At 44.5% G+C, this 20350-nt stretch overlaps 1 protein-coding gene across 2 annotated transcripts in view; it reads left to right on the top strand.

Moving 5' to 3' along the window:
* Window positions 1-20350, top strand: part of MYOM2 (myomesin 2) — a 67621-nt gene that overhangs the window by 7347 nt on the left and 39924 nt on the right. Inside the window, exons 3-14 of one of the 2 annotated variants that reach the window (XM_007531660.3) lie at window positions 267-413; window positions 859-997; window positions 1124-1281; window positions 2461-2553; window positions 6593-6681; window positions 6760-6810; window positions 8125-8289; window positions 8613-8774; window positions 10815-10956; window positions 11708-11907; window positions 12851-12904; window positions 18782-18909. In XM_007531660.3, coding sequence (XP_007531722.1) covers window positions 267-413; window positions 859-997; window positions 1124-1281; window positions 2461-2553; window positions 6593-6681; window positions 6760-6810; window positions 8125-8289; window positions 8613-8774; window positions 10815-10956; window positions 11708-11907; window positions 12851-12904; window positions 18782-18909 — 1528 coding nt within the window. Of the gene's footprint in view, window positions 1-266; window positions 414-858; window positions 998-1120; window positions 1282-2460; window positions 2554-6592; window positions 6682-6759; window positions 6811-8124; window positions 8290-8612; window positions 8775-10814; window positions 10957-11707; window positions 11908-12850; window positions 12905-18781; window positions 18910-20350 lie in introns of both variants that reach the window. The other variant, XM_060184944.1, reaches the window with a different exon arrangement.

Here is a 20350-nt window from a genome sequence, read left to right as displayed (position 1 = left end):
CCAAGATTATTGGTGGGGCTCAGTGCCTGCACCATGAATACACTGCTCCTGGAGTGGAGGATATTTTTCTCCTTTTTTGGTTGCCTTTGTTGTTTTATCATTGTTGTGGTTATTATTATTGTTGTTATTGATGTCATTGTTGTTGGATAGGACAGAGAGAAATGGAGAGAGGAGGGGAAGACAGAGAGGAGGAGAGAAAAATAGACGCCTGCAGACCTGCTTCACTGCTCCTTTTCTAAGGCAGCTTCTCTGCATTATGCACCCAGGAGGTCTTCAGCCCGGTCCTCCCAGCAGTCCTTTGCTCAGACTTCATCATCCAAGAGAGCATCCAGCCAGAAGTCAACTGGAGGGACCACCTGCAGACTCTGTGCCAAGAGGGTGTCAGAGGAGGAGGAGGAACATGCAGAGGGAAGGTAACCCTGCCTTCTCTACTGTGCTGCAGAGTCCAGTGGCCTGCAGCTTGAGACATGAGGGATGAGACATGACTCTCAAGTACAGGCGTCACTGTAATAAAAGCCCAGGTTCTGTCCTGACATTTGAAGTGAGCATGTGTCCTGCTTCCTTAACAGCTTTTCAAATTCCCCTCCCCCCCTTTTTTTTTTTCCTGAGAGCACTGCTCAGTTCTGGCTTATGGTGGTGCTGGGAATTGAGTCTGGGATCTCAAAGCCTCAGGCAGGAAGGTCTTTTGCATAACTGCTGTGCTATCTCTCCAAGCTCAAATATACTTTTGAGAGACAATTAGTGAACCCCCCTTTCGGTGCCTGTTGAGAGCACCAAAAGTAATGTCCAAGCTTCCAAACCTTCCCCTAACCCTTTGCTCACATGGTGGCTGACTGTTTGTGGGTTCCTGGCTCTCAGGTACCGCTCATCAACAGCGGCCTATGGAGAGGCCAAGCGGCAGCGCTTCCTGGGAGAGCTGGCCCGGCTGGAGGACAGTGTCCACCTAGCACGCTTGCAGGCCCAGGACCAGCTGAGCAAGCATGCCTTCCAAAGTGTGGTAAGGATGAAGGGGTGCTGTGGCAGTTGAGATGTATTTAACGGGGGATGGGGTGGGAAGGATCTCCAGGGCCTCATTGGCCCCAAGTGTTCTCTGCATCCACCCAGCCTCCTTGTTTCCCAGCAGCTGCAAGACAGGCAGGCCTGGCAGAGCTACACCCGGGAGGAGCGCATGCGCAGGGCCCCAGAGATCCTGGTGCGCCTGCGGTCCCATACGGTCTGGGAAAAGATGTCTGTGACACTGTGCTTCACTGTGCAAGGCTTCCCCACTCCCGTGGTGCAATGGTGAGTGGCCCCTCTCGGCAGAGCTTCCTTCTACGGAAGAGGGGCTCTAGGACCCAAAGGCAGAGGGCAGGAGCTGTGCCTACTTGCCTGCCTGAATATCACAGGTCTCCAAGTCCTTGGGAAACATTGATTGAAGCCTGTGAAATGCCATGTGGACGTCCATGCTTAGTGAAATCCACTCAACTGTCTTTTCAGAGATCTATTTTATGGCTCGCTACTAAACCACACCATTAATTATAGTGTTAGAGAAATTGATTACAATGACCTTGATTTGTAACATCATGCAAATGCTCTAGGACCCTAACTTCACATTTGGATACACTGCATGTCATTCACCATCCAGAGAAGAGTTTATAGTCCTATTGACCCCAGGGTTTTATTTGAAACTAGAAGTGGCTCAATGGGCAGAGCTCAGGACTTGCATATCTGAGGTTTCACTTTCGACCCCTAGTACCATCTATGTCAGGGTGATCCTCTGGTTCTCACTCATAAAATAAATAAATAAATTAGTCTTAAGAAATGTTAGAACCAGTCTCTCTGAAATGGGCTGTTTCCACAAGCAGTTCTGCTTTTAATTATGTCAACACAGTAAGCTATGGAACTATGGAGCTCTCAAGTAATTGAGTCTCTAAACTGCACAGATATCATCTCCCTCTCTGTCTCTCTTTCTCTTTTTACTTGCCATAGCTCCTGGTGGCAATTTCGTTTCACTGATTTATTTATCATCCTAAACAATACTGATAAGTAACAACTGATAATATATAACATAAATATATCATATATCATATATAATATTCATTTGTTTTCCTCTTGCTGAAAGTGATAAATTTTCAAAGTTTTTAGCTTGCTGTGAAAGCCATAAGGGTTTTACTTGTTATGGGATCAGAGAGCTGGTTCCAGGGCAGGCTGTCATGGGGAAGGCAGGCCCCTAATCCTGTGGAACTTGAGGCCAGTGATTCTTTGGAGACCATTGAGGTGGAATAAACTGTTGTCTGGGACCCACATGTGTGACACATGGTTCCTTAGAGAATGACATTTTGATGTCCTTCCAAAGCCCCAGAGCCCTTAGGCACAGGCCTGAGTTTAATGTCAGCTTAATAGCATTAGGTTTGAGCAACTCCTTGGGGAAACAAACAGGTGTGTCCCTTGCCCCTTCACTCACATACATTTGCTCCTTAGGTATAAAGATGGCCATTTGATCTGCCAGGCGGGGGAGCCGGGGAAGTACCGCATCGAGGGCAAGTATGGAGTGCACACATTGGAGATCCACAGGTGAGGGCCTAGAGGCAGCACCACCCTGTCTTGTACCTGAGATTCTGGGCCACCACAGAAGGCTAGAAGCTTCCTTTCTTGGGCCTTGGGGATTGTGCCTTCTGTCTAGTCCCTGTTCTGGGAAGAGAGGAGGAGTTCCAGGAAAGATGTAGGGTGGATGGGGATGTGGGTGAGAAGCAGAAGTTATAGACCATCCCAGTGTGGGCTGAGAGGTGTCTGATTTGGTAGAGTCACACTTTCCCATGCACGAGGACACAAGTCCTAGCCCCAGGCTACCACATGGGAGCATCTACACAGAAGAAATTTTGAGTAATTGGGATGAGAGATACTGTGGTGTCTTCCCTTTCTTTCTCTCCCTATTTTTCTTCCTGTCTCTTGCCCTTTACCTTAAAGAACAATAAAAATAAAAGAAACCTCTGGTAGTGGTCGAATCATGTAGGCACTGAGCCCTAGTGAAAACCCTGAAGGAAAAAAGATAGTTCACTTGGATAGTACACTACTTTGCTATGTATGAGACCCAGGTTTGAGCCAGCCCCTCACTGCATTGAATGAAGCTTTAGTGTTCTGTTTCTTTTATTCTCTCTTTCTCTGCTTCTTTATCTCTTTGTCTTTATAAAAGAAAAAAGAAAAAAAATAAACAAACAAACAAAAACCAATTCCAGAGTTGGGATCCTGGTATGAAGTGGGTAGGTGGGTGTTTGATTTATCACTGGGGTACATGCTGTATAGGATCAGAGAGGTGATGTTGACCTGGCAGGGAACTTGTCTCCCAGTTGAGATATTAATACTCACTTTTGAAAGAAAGGCTGCACCCTCTTCTCCAGGGCAAGAAGGTTTCTCTCACTTTGGTATTAGTACTTCTGTCCCTTGTCTTGGGCCCCATATGCACTCATAACAAAGTGAACCAGCTCTGCAAATACAGGCCAGGATGGGACTTGGCTCAGGACTGGGACTCGCCTCCCCCTCCTCCATCCTCAGGTCAGGTTTGACAGAGCATGTGCAAAGGGCCCCAGGAGTTTGGGGAATGGGAGCTGTGGGGACTGACCTCCCTTTCCAGTATTCTTGCCCATGTTGGAATGTGTGACCACTGAGAGGTGTCTCCAAAGGGCCTGGTAGAGAACCCACAGATTCCAGCTCCTGTCAGCTGTTTCCACCAAGTGCTGAGTCCCCAACACCCGATCTCCCCAGCATCATTCCTGTGACAGGAGCTGGCTGGCTGTCCCTGGCACAGGGACTGGCTCATCCTGCCATTAAAGAGTGACGTTTATTCCTAGGAATGTTCTCTGGCCCTGCTGCAGGATTCTTGGGGTAGCTGAAAAGAAGCTTTCCACCCTCTGGGGCTGCTTGAATCTGCAATTGACACTGTTTTATATGCTCATAACTTTCTCTCTTGGGAGCCAGGCTATGAGCTCTGTTTCCTCACAGCATGTTAATGCCGCCTGCTATTTTTATAAACACTTGGGGGTGACCTCCCCTCTCTCTTTCTCTCACTCACTCGTGAGGCCACCACTGCCTACTCTTGCACTGCCCACAGGGCTGGCTGCTCCCAACTCTTTATTTTTAGATGTTGATATCCAAATTCTAATTTGAGTGAAAATTCAAATCCACTGCCAACCCCACTTAGATGTGAGGACGTGGCCTGGCCACTGAGAGAGATTCCCTCACTCCTTGAGCAGGGCCTGGCCACCTTTTAAAACAGAGGTGAAAGTGTTGGCTTCCCTCATGGAGAGGTTTTGGGGAACACTTCAAACAGAGACCTGGGGTGGAGGAGGAGTAAAGAAAGTGCTCCCTGCAAGTTTGTAAATACTGAGACTACAGGAAGGAAAAGAAAGAAAGAAACTCTTCCTTTTTTTGTCCCTTGGAAAGCAAAGAAAAGAGACTCTTGCTCTTAGTCCCTTGGTTGCAGTTTCTGTGAGTGTGGGCAGGAGGCTCTGGGCTGGTGCAGGGCTTCCTCTGGTGTGGCTGTGGGCAGGCAGGGGACAGAGTAGCCAGGGGACTACTGGGGTCTGAGAAGGGAGTATAAGCTCAAGGTCTCTGTAAGATCACAACTGGCATTTAAAGAAAATGTTTGTTTAATAGGGCAGGGAAGTATTGAGAGGAAACAGGTAGATAAAAAGGGAGAGAGACAGAGAGATACCAGCAGCACTGCATTCACAGCTTGTGAAGCTTCCCTTTCTGCAGGTGGGGACTGGGGGATTGAGCCAGGTTCTTGTGCATGGTAGCATGTGTGTTCAACTGTGTGTCCCATTGTCTGGCCCCACAGATGGTATTTTTAAGCATTGGGTCCCCTCCTTAGTCCCCGTCTTCACTGCTGTGAGCTCTGCCCTCCTTAGGTTAACCTTACCCTCCAATTATCACAGGTAGGCCATTTATAATCTGTACCTGCTCTAGTATTTCTTTCGTAACAGAACTCACATGCACAGGAGAGTGATCAGACTGGGATTAAAGCAGGCAAAGAGAGTGCCTTTTTATGCCAGCCAGCAGGGGGCGTGCTTTCGGCCATGGATCTTTCAGTCTATGCCAGTCATTATGGGGTTCAGCCTCCTTCACAGACAAGTGAGGCTGTGGTCTTGGCATGACCGGGCAGGAGCACAGAGGTGGTCTCACATATCTGCACAGAGGGCTACCAGGGACTGGGCCCTGAAGTTGCCTGAATACTAAGCACTAAGTGTTAATTGGTGACTTGACAAGCTTCTTAGTGATAATGTGTTAGGTGACTGTCCCCTAGAATCCTAATGTGGTAAGTCAGATAAAAACTTGCTCTGGATCCCCTGGAGAAGCTATCTCAGGCTCCAGGACTCCCAGATCCTTTTCCAGTGTTAGTTCCTGTCACCCCTCCCATTCCAGCCACTTCCCTCTGCTCCTCTCTGCCCCACTTTCCAGATACTCCCAGCTCATCATCCTGAAAGGCAGTTAGTGACAGTTATTAAAGCACTTAGAAAGCCTTACTGACCTCTCTCTCTCTCTCTCTGTCTCTCTCTCTCTCTCCCTCTCCTATCCCTCTCCCTCTCCCTCTCCCTCTCTCTCTCCTTAGAAAAGAGCTTATAAATTCCATGGAAGCATTTCTCTTATTGATAGTACTCTCTTTATAAAGTTCCTCACCAAAGAACCCCCTTTGGACTTAGAATAATTACATAAAAATTCAGGGTAGAACTTAAGAAACAAGGACAGAGAGGGAAAATAAATACAGTGTGGAACTTGAACTGGGTGTCGTGTATCACAACAAAAGCAGAAGAACTCTGGAGGAAGGAAGGGGACAAAATGGGTGGAGAGGACTTTGGGGGCTCTGGTACATGATGGTAGAAAATAACCTAAGTTGGGGGGGAGTGAAGAGTGTTTTGTGGAAACCTATCACAGGGAGGTGAGAAATTATACACAGGTATCAACAACTGTGCTGTAAACCATTAATTCCTTTCACAATAAAATGATTAAAGTAAATAAAAAAAAGAATCTGCAAAGGAAGACATTGGTGGGTGGAGAGGCAGGGAATCTGCAGCTAACACACTTAAAAAAACAATGTAGGGAAAGGATATACACCATAAACTCACAAAGTGTTCTCAGATGCACTGAGGCTCTTCTCAGTAGGGGCTACTGTGACATGGTGGAGGGCAGGGGGAAGGAAGGGGAACAGAGTCCTCTGCCTCCTTCCTTCATCTGAGATCTTTACCAGGGCCTTGTAGGATGGGTCTTGGTGTGCATCAGGATGTAGAGACAGGGGAATAGCTCTTGGCTGGCTTAAATTGCCCCCTCCAGTTAAATCCTCCATCAAGCAAATAGTGAGAACTTTCTGAGGCCTGGACATATATAGATTGACAAATTGTGCAGATTCTAGGAGTCCAGAAGAGCCCTTGCATTTTCTTCTCAAAGCCAAGTCTGGTTCAGACATGCTGGGATTGAAACTCAGCTCTACACAAGGACTGTGGTGTTGGAGCTGTCCACAGCAGAGCCAGGACCTAGGGTTACTTTGTGGGAATGACCAACGTGCCTGGACCTGAAATCTCAGGACTCCCTGGCACATGTCTCACTCTTTCTCTCTCAGGGCTGACTTTGATGACACTGCCACCTACTCAGCGGTGGCTACCAATGCGCATGGACAGGTGTCTACGCACGCCGCTGTGGTGGTGAGAAGTGAGTGTGTGCACCCTTGGCAGGGGGCGTGGAGGGTGCCTATCCTTCCCTGCACATGTTCATCCTCTTGTCTTGCAGGGTACCGGGGGGATGATGATCTGCTCCACTCCGTTGGATTGCCCATTGGATGTGAGTTGATGTTTGTTCCATAAAGCATCTTGATTAATTTTAAGTGCTCTTTTCAAGGGCTCAGGAGCATTTCAGTCAACTCATGGAACCCATCACCAAAGTTGTTGTTGTTGTTCTTTTTAAAATAATATTCATTTATTTATGAAAGAGAAGAAGAAAGAGAGAGAATTAGAACATCACTCTGGCACATATGATGTTGAGAATTGTACTCTGACCTCATACCTGTAAGTCCTGTGCTCAAGCCTCTACTCTACTTCCTGGGTTTTCACCATCCTAGTCCTTGTCTCCATCCAACTTCCCAAGCCTATGTCAGGAGGCTGTCACTCTCTTTGTTTCATGGTGTCACTGGGAAGTGTTTTGACTTTAATTGATAATTTTTTTTTCTCCCAGAGCACAGTTCAACTCTGGCTTATACTATTGCTTAATCTTAGTCTTTTTGCATAATCACTATGTTATCTTCTCAATCCTGGAGGGTGTTTTTTTAGACTCTGGTGAAATTACCACCTAGAAAGACTGCACATCATTACAAAAAAACTTATTTATTTCATATGAGAGCAGTGAATTTCAAGTATGAGAATGAGAGAAGCCACATCACCACTCTGTGTATGTCCAGACATGCAGGTCCTGTGCTTTGCCATTTGAGCTACCTCCTTAGCCCTACACATGCACATTATTGACCATTATTGACAGGAAAAGTTGAATTCATATCCTTTCCTGAATCACAGCAGTGCTGCAGTTTACTTTCTTCCCCAAAGTGGCTAAACTAATTTAGACAAGGAGATTCACTGGGAACCCTGCCTTGATGGTTTAAAATCTAATTCTCTGCACTCAGCCCCCGCACCCACCACCCTTCTACCTGCTTGTAGGCTACTATCCTTGGGTGGACACCTACAGAATATGCTTCTTGTCTCCCGTATCACAGGCTGTCCTATGGGGCTCTCATCCCAAAGGGACCTGCCATGGCCTAGGAGAAGCTGGACAAATCCCAGGGCCTGAGTGGGAACAGAAGCCTGAGGTTGGGCTGAAGTCAGGGGAGGGTGGTGCCCACACCAGGGTCTCAAGGACCACTGGACTGGGGGATGCTGCTCTACGAAGAAGGGGGGACTCGGGATTGATCTGAACTTGTTAAATGCTGACTGTATTTCCCCATACATAGCAACTTTGATTTTACTCATTTGAGGTTTAGACATCCAAACACAGTGTTTGTTGTAAGTGAAGAATAGACTTCAGAGCACAGAATGTAGGTTCATTGTAGGGTTGAGCACACCCCTGTGTGTCTTATGTGTGTGAAACAATGTCACCATCTCTGAGCAGTGCCCCTGTCCTCGGTGATCCCATACACCCACTTTGACGTCCAGTTCTTGGAGAAATTCGGGGTGACCTTCCGAAGAGAAGGAGAGACACTTACTCTCAAGTGCACACTGCTGGTGACCCCTGACCTGAAGAGGGTGCAGCCACGGGCTGAGTGGTACCGAGACGGTGAGTATGTAACCTGAACCTGAGAGAGACAGAAGGAATGGGGAAAGAGGAGCAAAGCAAGGAAAATATAAAAAGGAAGAAGGAAAGAAAGAATGAAAGGAAAGAGGGAGAAAAGGAGAGGAGAGGCAGAGAGAAGAAAAGAGGGAGAGGGAACAAGTGAAAGAATCAGAAAGGAATAGAGAAAAGAGATAGTGAGAGGTAAGATTGTTTGAGGGTGAGGCTGGCATGGCCTTCAGGACTCCCCTAGCTCCCAGCATGCTGACCCTGGGAGGACACTGAGGCCTGCATCCTTCCACCTCTCTGTCCCCTTGCTGCCCTTTCAGATGTGCTGGTGCAGGAGTCCAAATGGACCAAGATGTTCTTCGGAGAAGGCCAGGCTTCCCTGTCCTTTGGTCATTTACACAAGGATGACGAGGGCCTCTATACCCTGAGGATCGTGTCCAGGGGTGGTATCAGTGAGCACAGTGCCTTCCTGTTTGTGCGAGGTGTGTGTATGTGTGTGTGAGGAGGGTGGGGGGAAGTTTGGGGTAGAGCCCTGGGAAGTTTGGCCTGGGGAGATGGACAGGGCAGGAGGGGGTACCTGAATGTGAAGGGTCCTGCTTGGGAGCATGTGGGTCGCTCACTCCCTCTATGCTGCCCCTCCACCCCCAGGTAAAAATGGAAGCAGGAAGGTAACATTAGAAGTAGATGTGAATTGTGACCTTAGTTCTTTCTGATCCCTGGGGAAAATTGCCAGCATTTACAAATGACTCCCAGAATGAACACACAAGGACTCATGTTCAAGCCTGAGCTCCTCATCTGTAGGAGTTAACTGGGGGCTTGGCCTCAGGTCCTAGTGCATGGTAATGTGTACATTCTGCCAGACCTCTCATATATTTTTTTTAATTTAAAATAATATTGATATTAAATAACCACTCCCAGTTCAATAGCAAGCTTCCGCAATGAGTGCCACATACTTGCAATAGTCTGTTAATCCAGTCCCACACACAGGAAAAGAATTAGAGGTTCTGGGGAAGTCTAATTGCACTGATGACTTTCTGGAGATCTGGATACGGGAGAAAATATTTGACTGGGTGTCAAGAAACCCTTTGCTTGGGAGTCAGGAGATAGCACAGAGGGTTAAGCACACATGGCGCAAAGCACAAGGACTGGCGTAAGGATCCCGGTTTGAGCCCCTGGCTCCCCACTTGCAGGGGAGTCGCTTTACAGGCGGTGAAGCAGGTCTGCAGGTGTCTATCTTTCTCTCCCCCTCTCTGTCTTTCCCTCCTCTCTCCATTTCTCTCTGTCCTATCCAACAATGATGACATCAATAGTAACTACAACAATTAAAAAACAACAACAACAAGGACAACAAAAGGGAATAAATAAATATGAAAAAAAAAGAAACCCTTTGCTTCTTACATGCAAGGAGATTTGGACAGGAGGTGTGTGCTCACATCCTAAGGTTTTATAACTTCAGTACTGGGCACACACATGTCCTACAAGGAAAGAAAACACATTGATAATTTATTTTCTGAATAGTTCTGTTGGCCTTGGTGCTGCTGAAATTAAATTTGAAAGTAAGGCTCAGCCTATGGATTAAGAACAGGCATATTTGTGTATGAATTCCCTACCGATCTAAGTGGTTGCTCTCAACTTGCCAGAAAAAAAAAAGTATGTTAAATACATAAGTTTTCTAAAAAAATTGAAAATATACAAGTGTCTAAGGAAGGTTTTTTAAAATAATTTTTATTAGTGATTTAATAATAGAGAATATTGTGGGATAAGAGGGGTATAATTCCATGCAATTCCTACCACCAGAATTCTATATCCCATCCCTTCCATTGGAAGGTTCCCTATTCTTTATCCCTCTAGGAATATGGGCCAAAGATTTTTATGGGGTGCAGAAGGTGGGAGGTCTGGCTTTGGTAATTGCTTTTCTGCTGGACATGGGCATTGACAGATTGATCCATACCCCAGCCTGTTTCTATCTTTCCCTAGTGGGGCGGGGCTCTGGGGAGGTAGGGTCCCAGGACACATTGGTGAGGTTGTCTGCCTAGGGAAGTCAGTGTCCTAGTTTATGGATACATGTGAAAATATGCTCTGTCTCACGGGACCTAGCAGAAATTGTTCTAAACTTCCCATAGCACACACCTAGTGTTCAGATAAACACAAAGAGTTGCTGTGAAAGAATTTAGGGAGTGATCGCCCACTGTGCGTCTAACTACAACAAAGCACAGATGAGGTTTCACAGGGTACAGAGTGCTTTGAGTTTTAGACAATGCTCATAAATAAGTTTCTATATTTTTAAGTGTACATTTTATTAGTGATTTAATATTGATTTACAAAATTATGAGATGACAGGGGTGTATATTCCACACTGTTCCCACCACTACAGTTCTGTGTCCAAATTCCATTTCTTACCACAGCCCATTCTGGACAGTAATGACTCAGATCACTCTGGTGTGAGCTTGTAAAATGGGTCCAATCCTGTTTGAAGAAGCCACTAGTAGGGTTTAAGGTCCCTTCTGTCCTTCCTCCCTCAGATGCGGACCCACTGGTAACAGGGGCCCCTGGAGCACCCATGGACTTGCAGTGTCACGATGCCAATCAGGATTACGTCATTGTCACTTGGAAGCCACCCAACACGACCATGGAGAGCCCTGTCATGGGTTACTTCATTGACCGGTGAGCATCCCACTCCCTTCCAGACAGGGTGTTCCTGATAGGTGAGCACCCCAGGCCTCTCCAGGGATCAAGTTCTTCTAGGTACGGTGCTGTTGAAGTGACCATTGGTGGACAACACATCTGGATACTAACTTTTCTTAACTCAGCTCACCTTCTGAATTATCTCTGCCTTCTAGTTATACCGCTTCCATAAATCAGTATTTTAATAACATACTCTTGTTTACAAGTATGAGGTGTTTTCCTGCTATAAATGACATGCATATAATATAGGCATATACAGCTTTCTCTCTCTATATATAAATTCCCTAGATAGCTGTGCCCTTGTTTATGCTACTGTTTCTATCAGTTTTTTTTAAATATTTTATTTTAATGAGAGAGAGAGAGAGACAGAGAGTAAGGCACAGAAAGAAAGACCAGAGCACTGCTCAGCTTTGGCTTATGGTGGGATTGAACTGAGATCTAGGAGTCTCAGGTATTAAAGTCTTTTGCGTAACCATTATGCTATTTCCTCAGCCTATAAATCAGTCTTTTTTAACAGCATTTCCTGAATAGCTCTGTCCTTACTTACACTACTCTCTCTCTTTCCTTTTTTTTTAAAATCATCATTTCGGCATCATCGGGTTTCTACTGATGTGAGCAGCTTGCCAGTTCTGACTGCTGTGCATGTAGAATAAATACATGTGAGTCAGACAGGTATACACTTCTCTTTTTACTAAATTGCGTTTCTTCCTGTATTCTTTCTTATCTGAAGGTGTGAGGTGGGGACCAACAACTGGGTGCAGTGCAATGATGCCCCAGTAAAGATCTGCAAATATCCGGTGACTGGGCTGTGTGAGGGCCGATCTTATATCTTCCGTGTGCGAGCTGTTAACTCCGCAGGGGTCAGTCGGCCCTCTCGGGTCTCTGATGCAGTGGCTGCCCTTGACCCTGTTAACCTGAAAAGATTACAAGGTAGGATGCTAAAACACCAGGAAGTCTGGTATTGATAGGTTACCCTGATGCATTTTATCTCAGTGATATACCAGCTAGAACCCAGTGAGACTGATTCCAATTGGCCCTTTCTTAGTCCACTGATGATGTAATTTCAACATATAAAGAGACCGAGTAGGTGTGAAAATCAAGCTTCTTGACTCTGGATTTTACATATTTGTTCATTTGCTATTTTATTAATGATTTAGTGTTTTAGAAAAGATTTATTTACTTATTCATGATAGAGAGGAGAGCATCACTCTGGCACATATGATGGTGGGGACTGACCTTAGGATGTGATTTCTGCAAGTCCAGAGATCTAGTCACTGTATAAAACCCTGGACCACTATTAACTTATTTGTGTGTGTGTGTGTGTGTGTGTGTGTGTGTGTGTGTGTGTGTGTATGTGTGTGTGTGCGTGAGAGAGAGAGACTAAAGACTTTGTGAGAACTATGGTGGTGGTTGTGTGTTTATGAGGACATAGAACTTTGGTGGTGTGTGAAACTATATCCTTATAATCCATTATTAACTCAATATTAAAATTATATGAAATTAAAAAAAATAGAGATTAGAGCATTGCCAGAGCTGGGACCCAGAGTCTCTTCTGCCTACAAGTACAAGCTGAGATATTTGTCTGGCCCTTATTTTTGAATTTTAATTGTTCCTGACACAGCTTCCTTAGGGTGATCAGGCCTTGAATTGTGGTTTTAAGTGAGCCACTATGTTTTCCTTAGCACTGGTCTTTTGAACTCAACTTGAAGAGTTGAGAAGCACTAAATGTCATTATATCCCTCCCAAAATATCCCCTCAGATTATTACCAGGGAGCACGCAGAAGTGCTTCAGTCCTTGTTCTCAGGCAGGGAAGCTAGAGCTCTTTTTATGAAGCCTTTGGGTATTAAGTTCAGCACCCCTTTCTCTCTGCAGCCTTCCACTTGGAGGGAGATAAAGAAATTGTTATCTGTCAGGATGACCTCGAAGGTAAGTGGCTTTTCACCTCCAATTCAGCTGCTCCTACTCCAAGCTGTGGGATTGTGGCTTGAGACAGGAGAAATGGAGAGAAATGTACTCTTTACAGGCAACAATAAACACTGAAGGTCAGTTCTGCATGCTGGAGGTCTAGAGGAGTTGAAAATAAACCATTGGGCAGAAGGAGGTAGTAAGAATAAGATCACAAAGTCTTTACACTTTCATTTTAGTTCACACATGCATTCTGCTTAGGATTTACAGAAAAGAGAAAACACTGAATCTAAACTATGATTACTGAATGAATGAAGCTGGGGTCCAACTCAAAGATTTATTTAGGGGGAGAGTATGTGGTTTAATTTGTTTAAGCAAACATTTTATTTTTCACACTTTTACTGAAATGGATTGCGGTTTTCCTGTCAAATATTCCTGTTTGAAAGTTTTTATTTCCTTTATTTGCATTGGATTGCATGAATACTTTTTCAAGTTCCAGAGCAAACCATCTCTGGGTTCAGAAAGGTGCTTTAGGAAATTCTAAGCACTTCTCTTAGCATTGTTTTTTGGCTAGAAAAGAATTGGTACACACCATTTAGTTTTATGAAAGGGGGATGTTTACTCCTGTTGGCATAAAATTTCTTCCACTGCTATTTTAGGCTGTTTGCTAATTTCTTTTTCGGATCACTTTCATCTTGGTTAGTGTCTCTCAGCAGGCATTTTGATGAATGCTCTTCACATCATTCAATACTTCTGATTTTCTTGTGCGGTTCCATCGGAGAAAAGGACACTCTATTCTTGGAAGGGAAAGAATGGGCTCTAGTAAAATACAATAAGTTTGATTTTATCCTGTGACACATTCAAAGATTTTTTTATGCCACCTGTGCTTAACCCACTGTGCCTGACTCCCACAAAGATTTTTAAAAAAATTAAAAAAAAATCTTTATTTATTAGATAGAGACAACCAGAAATGGAGAGGGAAGGGGGTGATAGATGGGGAGAGAGATGGAGAGATACCTGCAGCCCTGCTTCACCACTTGTGAAACTTTCCCCCTGCAGGTGGGGACGGGGGCTCGAACGTGGGTCTTTGCGCACTGTAGCATGTGCGCTCAACCAGGTGCACCACCACCTGGCCCCTCATTCAAAGATTTTTATATTCTCTTGGATGAGGTCTTGGTAGCAGCACATGTCATGATTCATCATTTGCTTTACAGTCTCATTTCTAGTTATGTAGCTAGAATTCTCCCATCTTACCTGGGGGTGGTGGGAGTTTAAGCATTAAGAACTTCCATTCTCATTGACCTAGAGAAAACAACTCACTTGCAGAGATTGTGGAGGTTGTGATTTCCTAGTTGATAGAGTACAGGATTTGGAACCAGAAGCACTAAGCTCAGACCACAATTCAGCACCTAAATAGTTACATGTCTTGAGGAGAGTGCTACCTTCTTCTGAGCTTCATTTCTGAGCCCCATTTTCATGTCTTAGATCAGGGATAGGGTTTTTTTTTTTTTCTGTCAAGGGCCATTTAGATATTTATAACATCATTAATGGACCATACAGAATTATAAACCTAAAATACTGCTTACTGTTACTATGAAAAAAGTCTCTAGATTTATTGACTTTCAAGTCTCATCTGCAGTTTCCTTGGCAGGGCCAGACCAAATGATTTTTTTGGCCTTATGTTACCCATGGGCTGGATATTCCTTGTCCCTGCCCTATATTGAGTGTGCATCTGGCAATATATTATAGTGTATGAAACATACATCACAACATTGTTTTTTTTCACCTCCAATTCTATTTTTATTATTTATTTTATTTATAAAAAGGAAACACTGACAAAACCATAGAGGGGTACAACTCCACATAATTTCCACCACCAGAATTTCATATCCTATCCCCTCCCTTAATAGCTTTCCTATTCTTTAACCCTCTGGGAGTATGGACCCAAGGTCATTGTGGGATGCTTCTGTAATTGCTTCCCTACTGACCATGGGCATTGACAGATCGATCCATACTCACAGCCTGCTTCTCTCTTTCCCTAGTGGGGCAGGGGCCTGGGGAGTCGGAGCTCCAGGATACATTGGTGGGGTTGTCTGTCCAGGGAAGTCTAGTTGGCATCCTGCTAGCATCTGGAACCTGGTGGCTGAAAAGAGAGTTAACATATAAAGCGAAACAAGTTGTTGACTAATCATGAACTTAAAGGCTGGAGTAGTGTTGATGAAGAGTTGGGGGGGGGTCCTCCATTTTGTAGATAGCTAGTAGGCATATTTTAGTTATATTCCAATGGGCCTGTGGATATACTAGCTTTTTTTTTTTTTTTTTTTTTTTTTTGCCTGAGCCTGATATCAGATATGCAGATGGATCCAAGTTATTGTCTGGGGAGATGATGTCATGGCTGGAAAAAGGACCAGAAAGCTGGACCAGGGAAGAGTGTAGCTCCCAAATATGGGAAAGGTGTATAAATATTGTTGACTGCAAACCCCATTGATTTGAACATCACACCATTCTTTTAAAAAACTTTTTATTAGTGATTCAATAATGATCAGGTCCCACCTCCTCTAATGAAAATGTCTATATTTCCCCCCCCCCCGAACTTACGGATCAAAATTCTTTGTAGGGTGCAGAAAGTGGGAGCTATGGTTTCTGCAATTGCTCCTCTACTGGGCATGGGCATTGGCAGGTTGATCCTTGTCCCCACCTACTCCTGTCTTTCTCTGGTGGGACAGGGCTTTGGAGAGGTGAGGTTCTGGAACATACTGGTAAGGTTATCTGCCCAGGGAAGTCAGGATGGCATCATGTAGCAACTTCAACTTGTTGACTTAAAGGCAGTAACAGATAAAGCATAAAAAACTGTTTAATAAAGAGGAACCCAAAGGTAGGACTAGAGTAGATGAGAATAGGAGTCTTCTAGGTGGGAAGAAACTAGGAGGTCTATTTTAGGTATGTTGTAAGGGATCCATAACTTTAGTAATTTTTGCCTGAGCCTTATATCTAACATTGAGGTGGACTAAAAATATTGTTTGGGAAGATGGTGTCAGTGTTGAGAATAGGTCTAGAAAGCTGGATTAGGGCAGAGAGTAGCTCCCAAATAGAATAAAATTAATGTCACACCATTCTTACTTAGAGTTGGTGAGACATTCCTGAACAGGACCCTGGAGAAGGATGAAGTTGAAGCAGAGGTGAGGAGGACAGGGAGCTGATGGAAAGTCCTCAGGGCAAAGCCTTTGAAAGTCTTTTCCTGGCATTTGCTTATCTTTTGCTCTTTGTCTTTTCTTTAAAAATTTTTATTTTATTAGTGATTTAATAATGATCGACAAGATTCATATGGTTTCTACTATCAGAGTTCCATATTTCATCCCTTCCACTGGAAGCTTCCCTATTCTTTCTACCTTTGGAAGTATGGACCAAAGATCTTTATGTAGAAGGTGGGAAGTCTGGCTTCTGTAATTGCTTCCTCTTGGACATGGGCACTGACAGGTTGATTCATATCCCCAGCCTGTTTCTGTCTTTTCCTGGTGGGGTTCCAGGACACACACTGGTGAGGTCGTTTGTCCAGGGAGATCAGGAAGGCATCCTGGTAGCATCTGCAACTTGGTGGCTGAAAGGCATTAAGATATCAAACAGAACAAATTATTTAATAATCAGGAACCTAAAATTAAGAATAAAGCAAATGAGATTTGGGGTTTTCATGTTGTAAGAGGGTAGGAAGTCTATTTTAGGTATATTCCAAGGGGCCCAGGACTTTGCTAATTCTAACAGATCCCCCTCTCCACCGTCAGTGGTCATCACCATCAGGAACAACACCATAAGCCCTCTTGTGGGTCTCTACAGGACCTTACCCTAAATGTAGAACAACAATGATAGAAACTGCCCCACTCTCTGAAGAGAGCCTGGGTCACATAGTCTGCCACTTACGGAAGACTATTCCTACAATGAATGCAGCCTTGAATGTTCCTAGCTGTGATCATGGAATGTGAGCTCAAACTTACAGGGATATGGAGGTTACACAGGCTCCTGTGCTGAATATAAATAGACATAGACCCCAGGTCAGACTGATGGAGTTTACAATTAATAGTATTTATATACTTTTCCCATATTTGGGAGCTACTCTGTGCTTTGATCCAGCTTTCTAGTCCTGTTCTCAACTCTGACACCAGGCAGTACTTTTAGCCTACGTGCATGCTAGCTGTTGGGCCCAGTCGAAAATTAGTGAAGTCATGGGCCTTTCTCTTCCTTTTTAGCTCTTCTCTCAGTTGGGCTGTGGGTCTCTGGCAGCAGTTTCTTCCTTTGAAAACTGTTTGAATAATTTCTTTTTCTTCTTTTAAAAGATTTATTTATTTATTTCATAGAGTAATAAGGTGAAGGAATGAGAACCAGAGGACCACTCTGGCTTAGCAATGCTAGGGATCAAACTCAGGACCTCATGCTTGAAGGTCCACTACCTAACTCATTACTTTACCTCTTGGACTGCAGTGCTGTCTTCTTTTGTCCATGGTTGAGGTCACTGCAGACTCATGTGGAGAAGACCTAGCTTATCTTCACAGGGAATTCCTTGCTATTCCTTGCTAAACATTGCATTCTTCTTTCTTTCCATGGTGTCAAAGAAAGTGTTCCTTATTCCATTTTTCCAGGCTTAGAAACATCATGCCAGGTCTATAAACAGTGGGAAACTCTGATCTGAAAGTGTGTGAAAGATACGTGCATTCATGCATACAACTGTACCACACAGAGACCTTTCTCTTTTCTTTGCTTCCTCTGGTGTCTTGAAGTCAGTCTTGGTCCCTTTGGAAGCTGGGCATGCCCCCTTCAAGGACGACATTCTATTCCCATCTCTGGATCTCTGTAGAGTGTCCCGAGGGTCAATCCACCTGGCATTCCCTAGGCACTTTCCTGGACCCACCAACCTCCTCCTGTTTTTCAGTCCAGTGGCTGCCAGAACCCTACCTAACAAGGTCATGACAGCGTTGCAAGGCCTATGGTGTCTGTCAGATGTGATGCCTCCAACGATGCCCGTAAAATGAAACCCGGACTTGTTTGTGTTGTTTCCATGTGGCTGTCGAATTCCTCGCCCCAGGGCACGAGTGGACACAAGAAGGGCTCATAAATGTCCTGGGACATTTCAAACAGTTGTAATCATGTGATAAGCCAAGTGAAAGCTCATAATATTTGATATGGAAATCATAGGGGCTCCTGTGAACCTCTGTCCCTTTTGCAAAGCTCTTAAAAACTAATACCCCTGTCACCTGACATTGTTCTATAAAGTGGTACATGTCAGAAGGCATAGCAGACATCTCTTGATTGTAAATAATCAACTGTAGTTATTTGGAAAGACTAAAATATCACTGAGAATTTTAAAATTTGTGGCCCGATTACAGGGTTTGTTAATGTGGTCCAGTTTTACAAACAGAGAGAGAGAGAAAAAAAAAGTGCCTGGGAGAAGCTGCTGTACAGTTTCAGTGCTTTGAGGGAACCATCAGAAGATCTTTTGAGAATTCCTCCCACACTGCAGAATATGCCTGCTCATTCTTTCTCTGCACAGGTTCCCAGTGCAGCGGCAAGAGCTCCATTTCTGGTTAATGGCCCATTTCTTCCTCCCCTCTTTCCAACTGAAGCTCCAGAAGGCGTTGGATTAGATTACATTCTTTCCCTATGAAGTGGCATATGTTAGAGACCAAAACAATCAGACAATCTTTCCTAGTGCATTATCCTTTGGCTTGGAGGGAAGAATAGTCTTTGTGGTTTGTTAACTTTCCTAAAATAGAAATGAAGTAAAGGACAATATGATAAGGCACTTCTTTCATGCCAGCAATTTGCCCCAACGAAGACTCAGCCAGGGACGGGCCAATGTGGGTTGGGAGGCTGGATCCTCAGCCCTCACTGAGTTCACTGTCTCTGCAGGTGAAGTCCAGATCCCAGGCCCTCCCACCAATGTGCATGCCTCAGAAATCAGTAGAACATATGTGGTGCTCAGCTGGGAGCCACCTGTCCCCCGGGGCAAGGAACCGCTGATGTATTTCATTGAGAAGGTACTCTGGTCACATTTCTGTAAAAGTTAGCCTCCTTATGATCTCAGTTGTGTGTGCTGTAAAAGTGGGTAGCTGTGGAATCAGCCACCACTGTTGCTGATCAGGAAGCTCCCTGGGCAGAGTAGTGGGTGTGTGAGCAGGGCTCTGCAGGGGTTTTGGGGTTGGTACCTGTGCTGCTGTTTATGTGAGGGAGTGACTGTGTGCATCTCTCAGTTCCTGGCCCCTCCAAAACATAATGAAGGCTTGAACTGAATGGCCATAAGTGTTCTTGCCTAAGCAGTCTGGTTCTAAGTACTGGTGGTTTTCTGAGGTGGGATCAAGCATTCTCTGCCATCACACTCTGGGTGTTCAATGCCAAGTGGCCACTGGGTGGCAATCATGCCCAGGGATTCGACCTCAGATAGGAGCTGCAGAGTGGCATGAAAACCTTAGATCTTGACACAAGTGAAGAAAATGTACACAGCAGCACACACACACACACACACACACACACACACACACTATGCACAGACATATTTATACATATTTACTTATGTATATATTTTTTTGTAATTTTTTATTATCTTTATTTATTGGATAGAGACAGCCAGAAATTGAGAGGAAGGGGAAGATAGAGAGGAAGAGAGACAGAGAGACACATGTAGCACTGCTTCACAACTTGTAAAGCTTTCCCCCTGCAGGTGGGGACTGGGGGCTTGAACCTGGCTTCTCAAGAATTGTAACGTGTGCTCAACCAAATGCGCCACCACCTGGCCCCTTATATATGTTTATATATGTGCTTATAACCAACACAGTTTAGACCTGGCAGCCTTCCTCCATGCATTGCTTCCTCTCTTACTTTATTCAACTCTGCCCTATTGCATTACAAAATTAGGTTATGACTAGTCATTTGATCTTGGAACCACTCTTGGGCTGTGGGTTATAATTGGAAAAGCTAGTCTTTATAAGCCCAAGCCCTTTAACTATCATTCTGTGATACTACTTTTATATTACATTATGTTACAATATACTATGTAATACAATATACAAGCAAATAGATTCTATAATGTATAGTAGATAATGCATTTTCATGCTGTATAGATTGGATCAGTATGAACACACAATATATAACATGGAACAGAAAGTTTACACAGATAATATAACACTTGAAGCAGGAAGACCAACCAGTACTGACTGTCAAATAAGCAAAGCAGAACAGAATGGGAGGATAGAAATAACAACTTGAAACTGAAATGTGAATAGTTGAATTATGTTGACATTTTACACACATATTCCTGAAATATCTTTAATTACTTATAGTTAATTTCATTTTATGAAAAAGACAACCTGTGCCTCCCCCATATTAGGTAATTCCTGGGTGGGTGGGCAGTGTGTGCAGCATGCTGTGGATCCCTGGGGCATGGGCTGGTTAGTTGAAAGGACATGTCCTCCTGCTCTTGGG

The sequence above is a fragment of the Erinaceus europaeus genome, chromosome 2 (genome assembly GCF_950295315.1).
Source record: "Erinaceus europaeus chromosome 2, mEriEur2.1, whole genome shotgun sequence".
Lineage (NCBI taxonomy): Eukaryota > Metazoa > Chordata > Mammalia > Eulipotyphla > Erinaceidae > Erinaceus > Erinaceus europaeus.
Note: the sequence above shows the minus strand (reverse complement) of the source record. Positions and strands in the feature narration are given on the sequence as shown.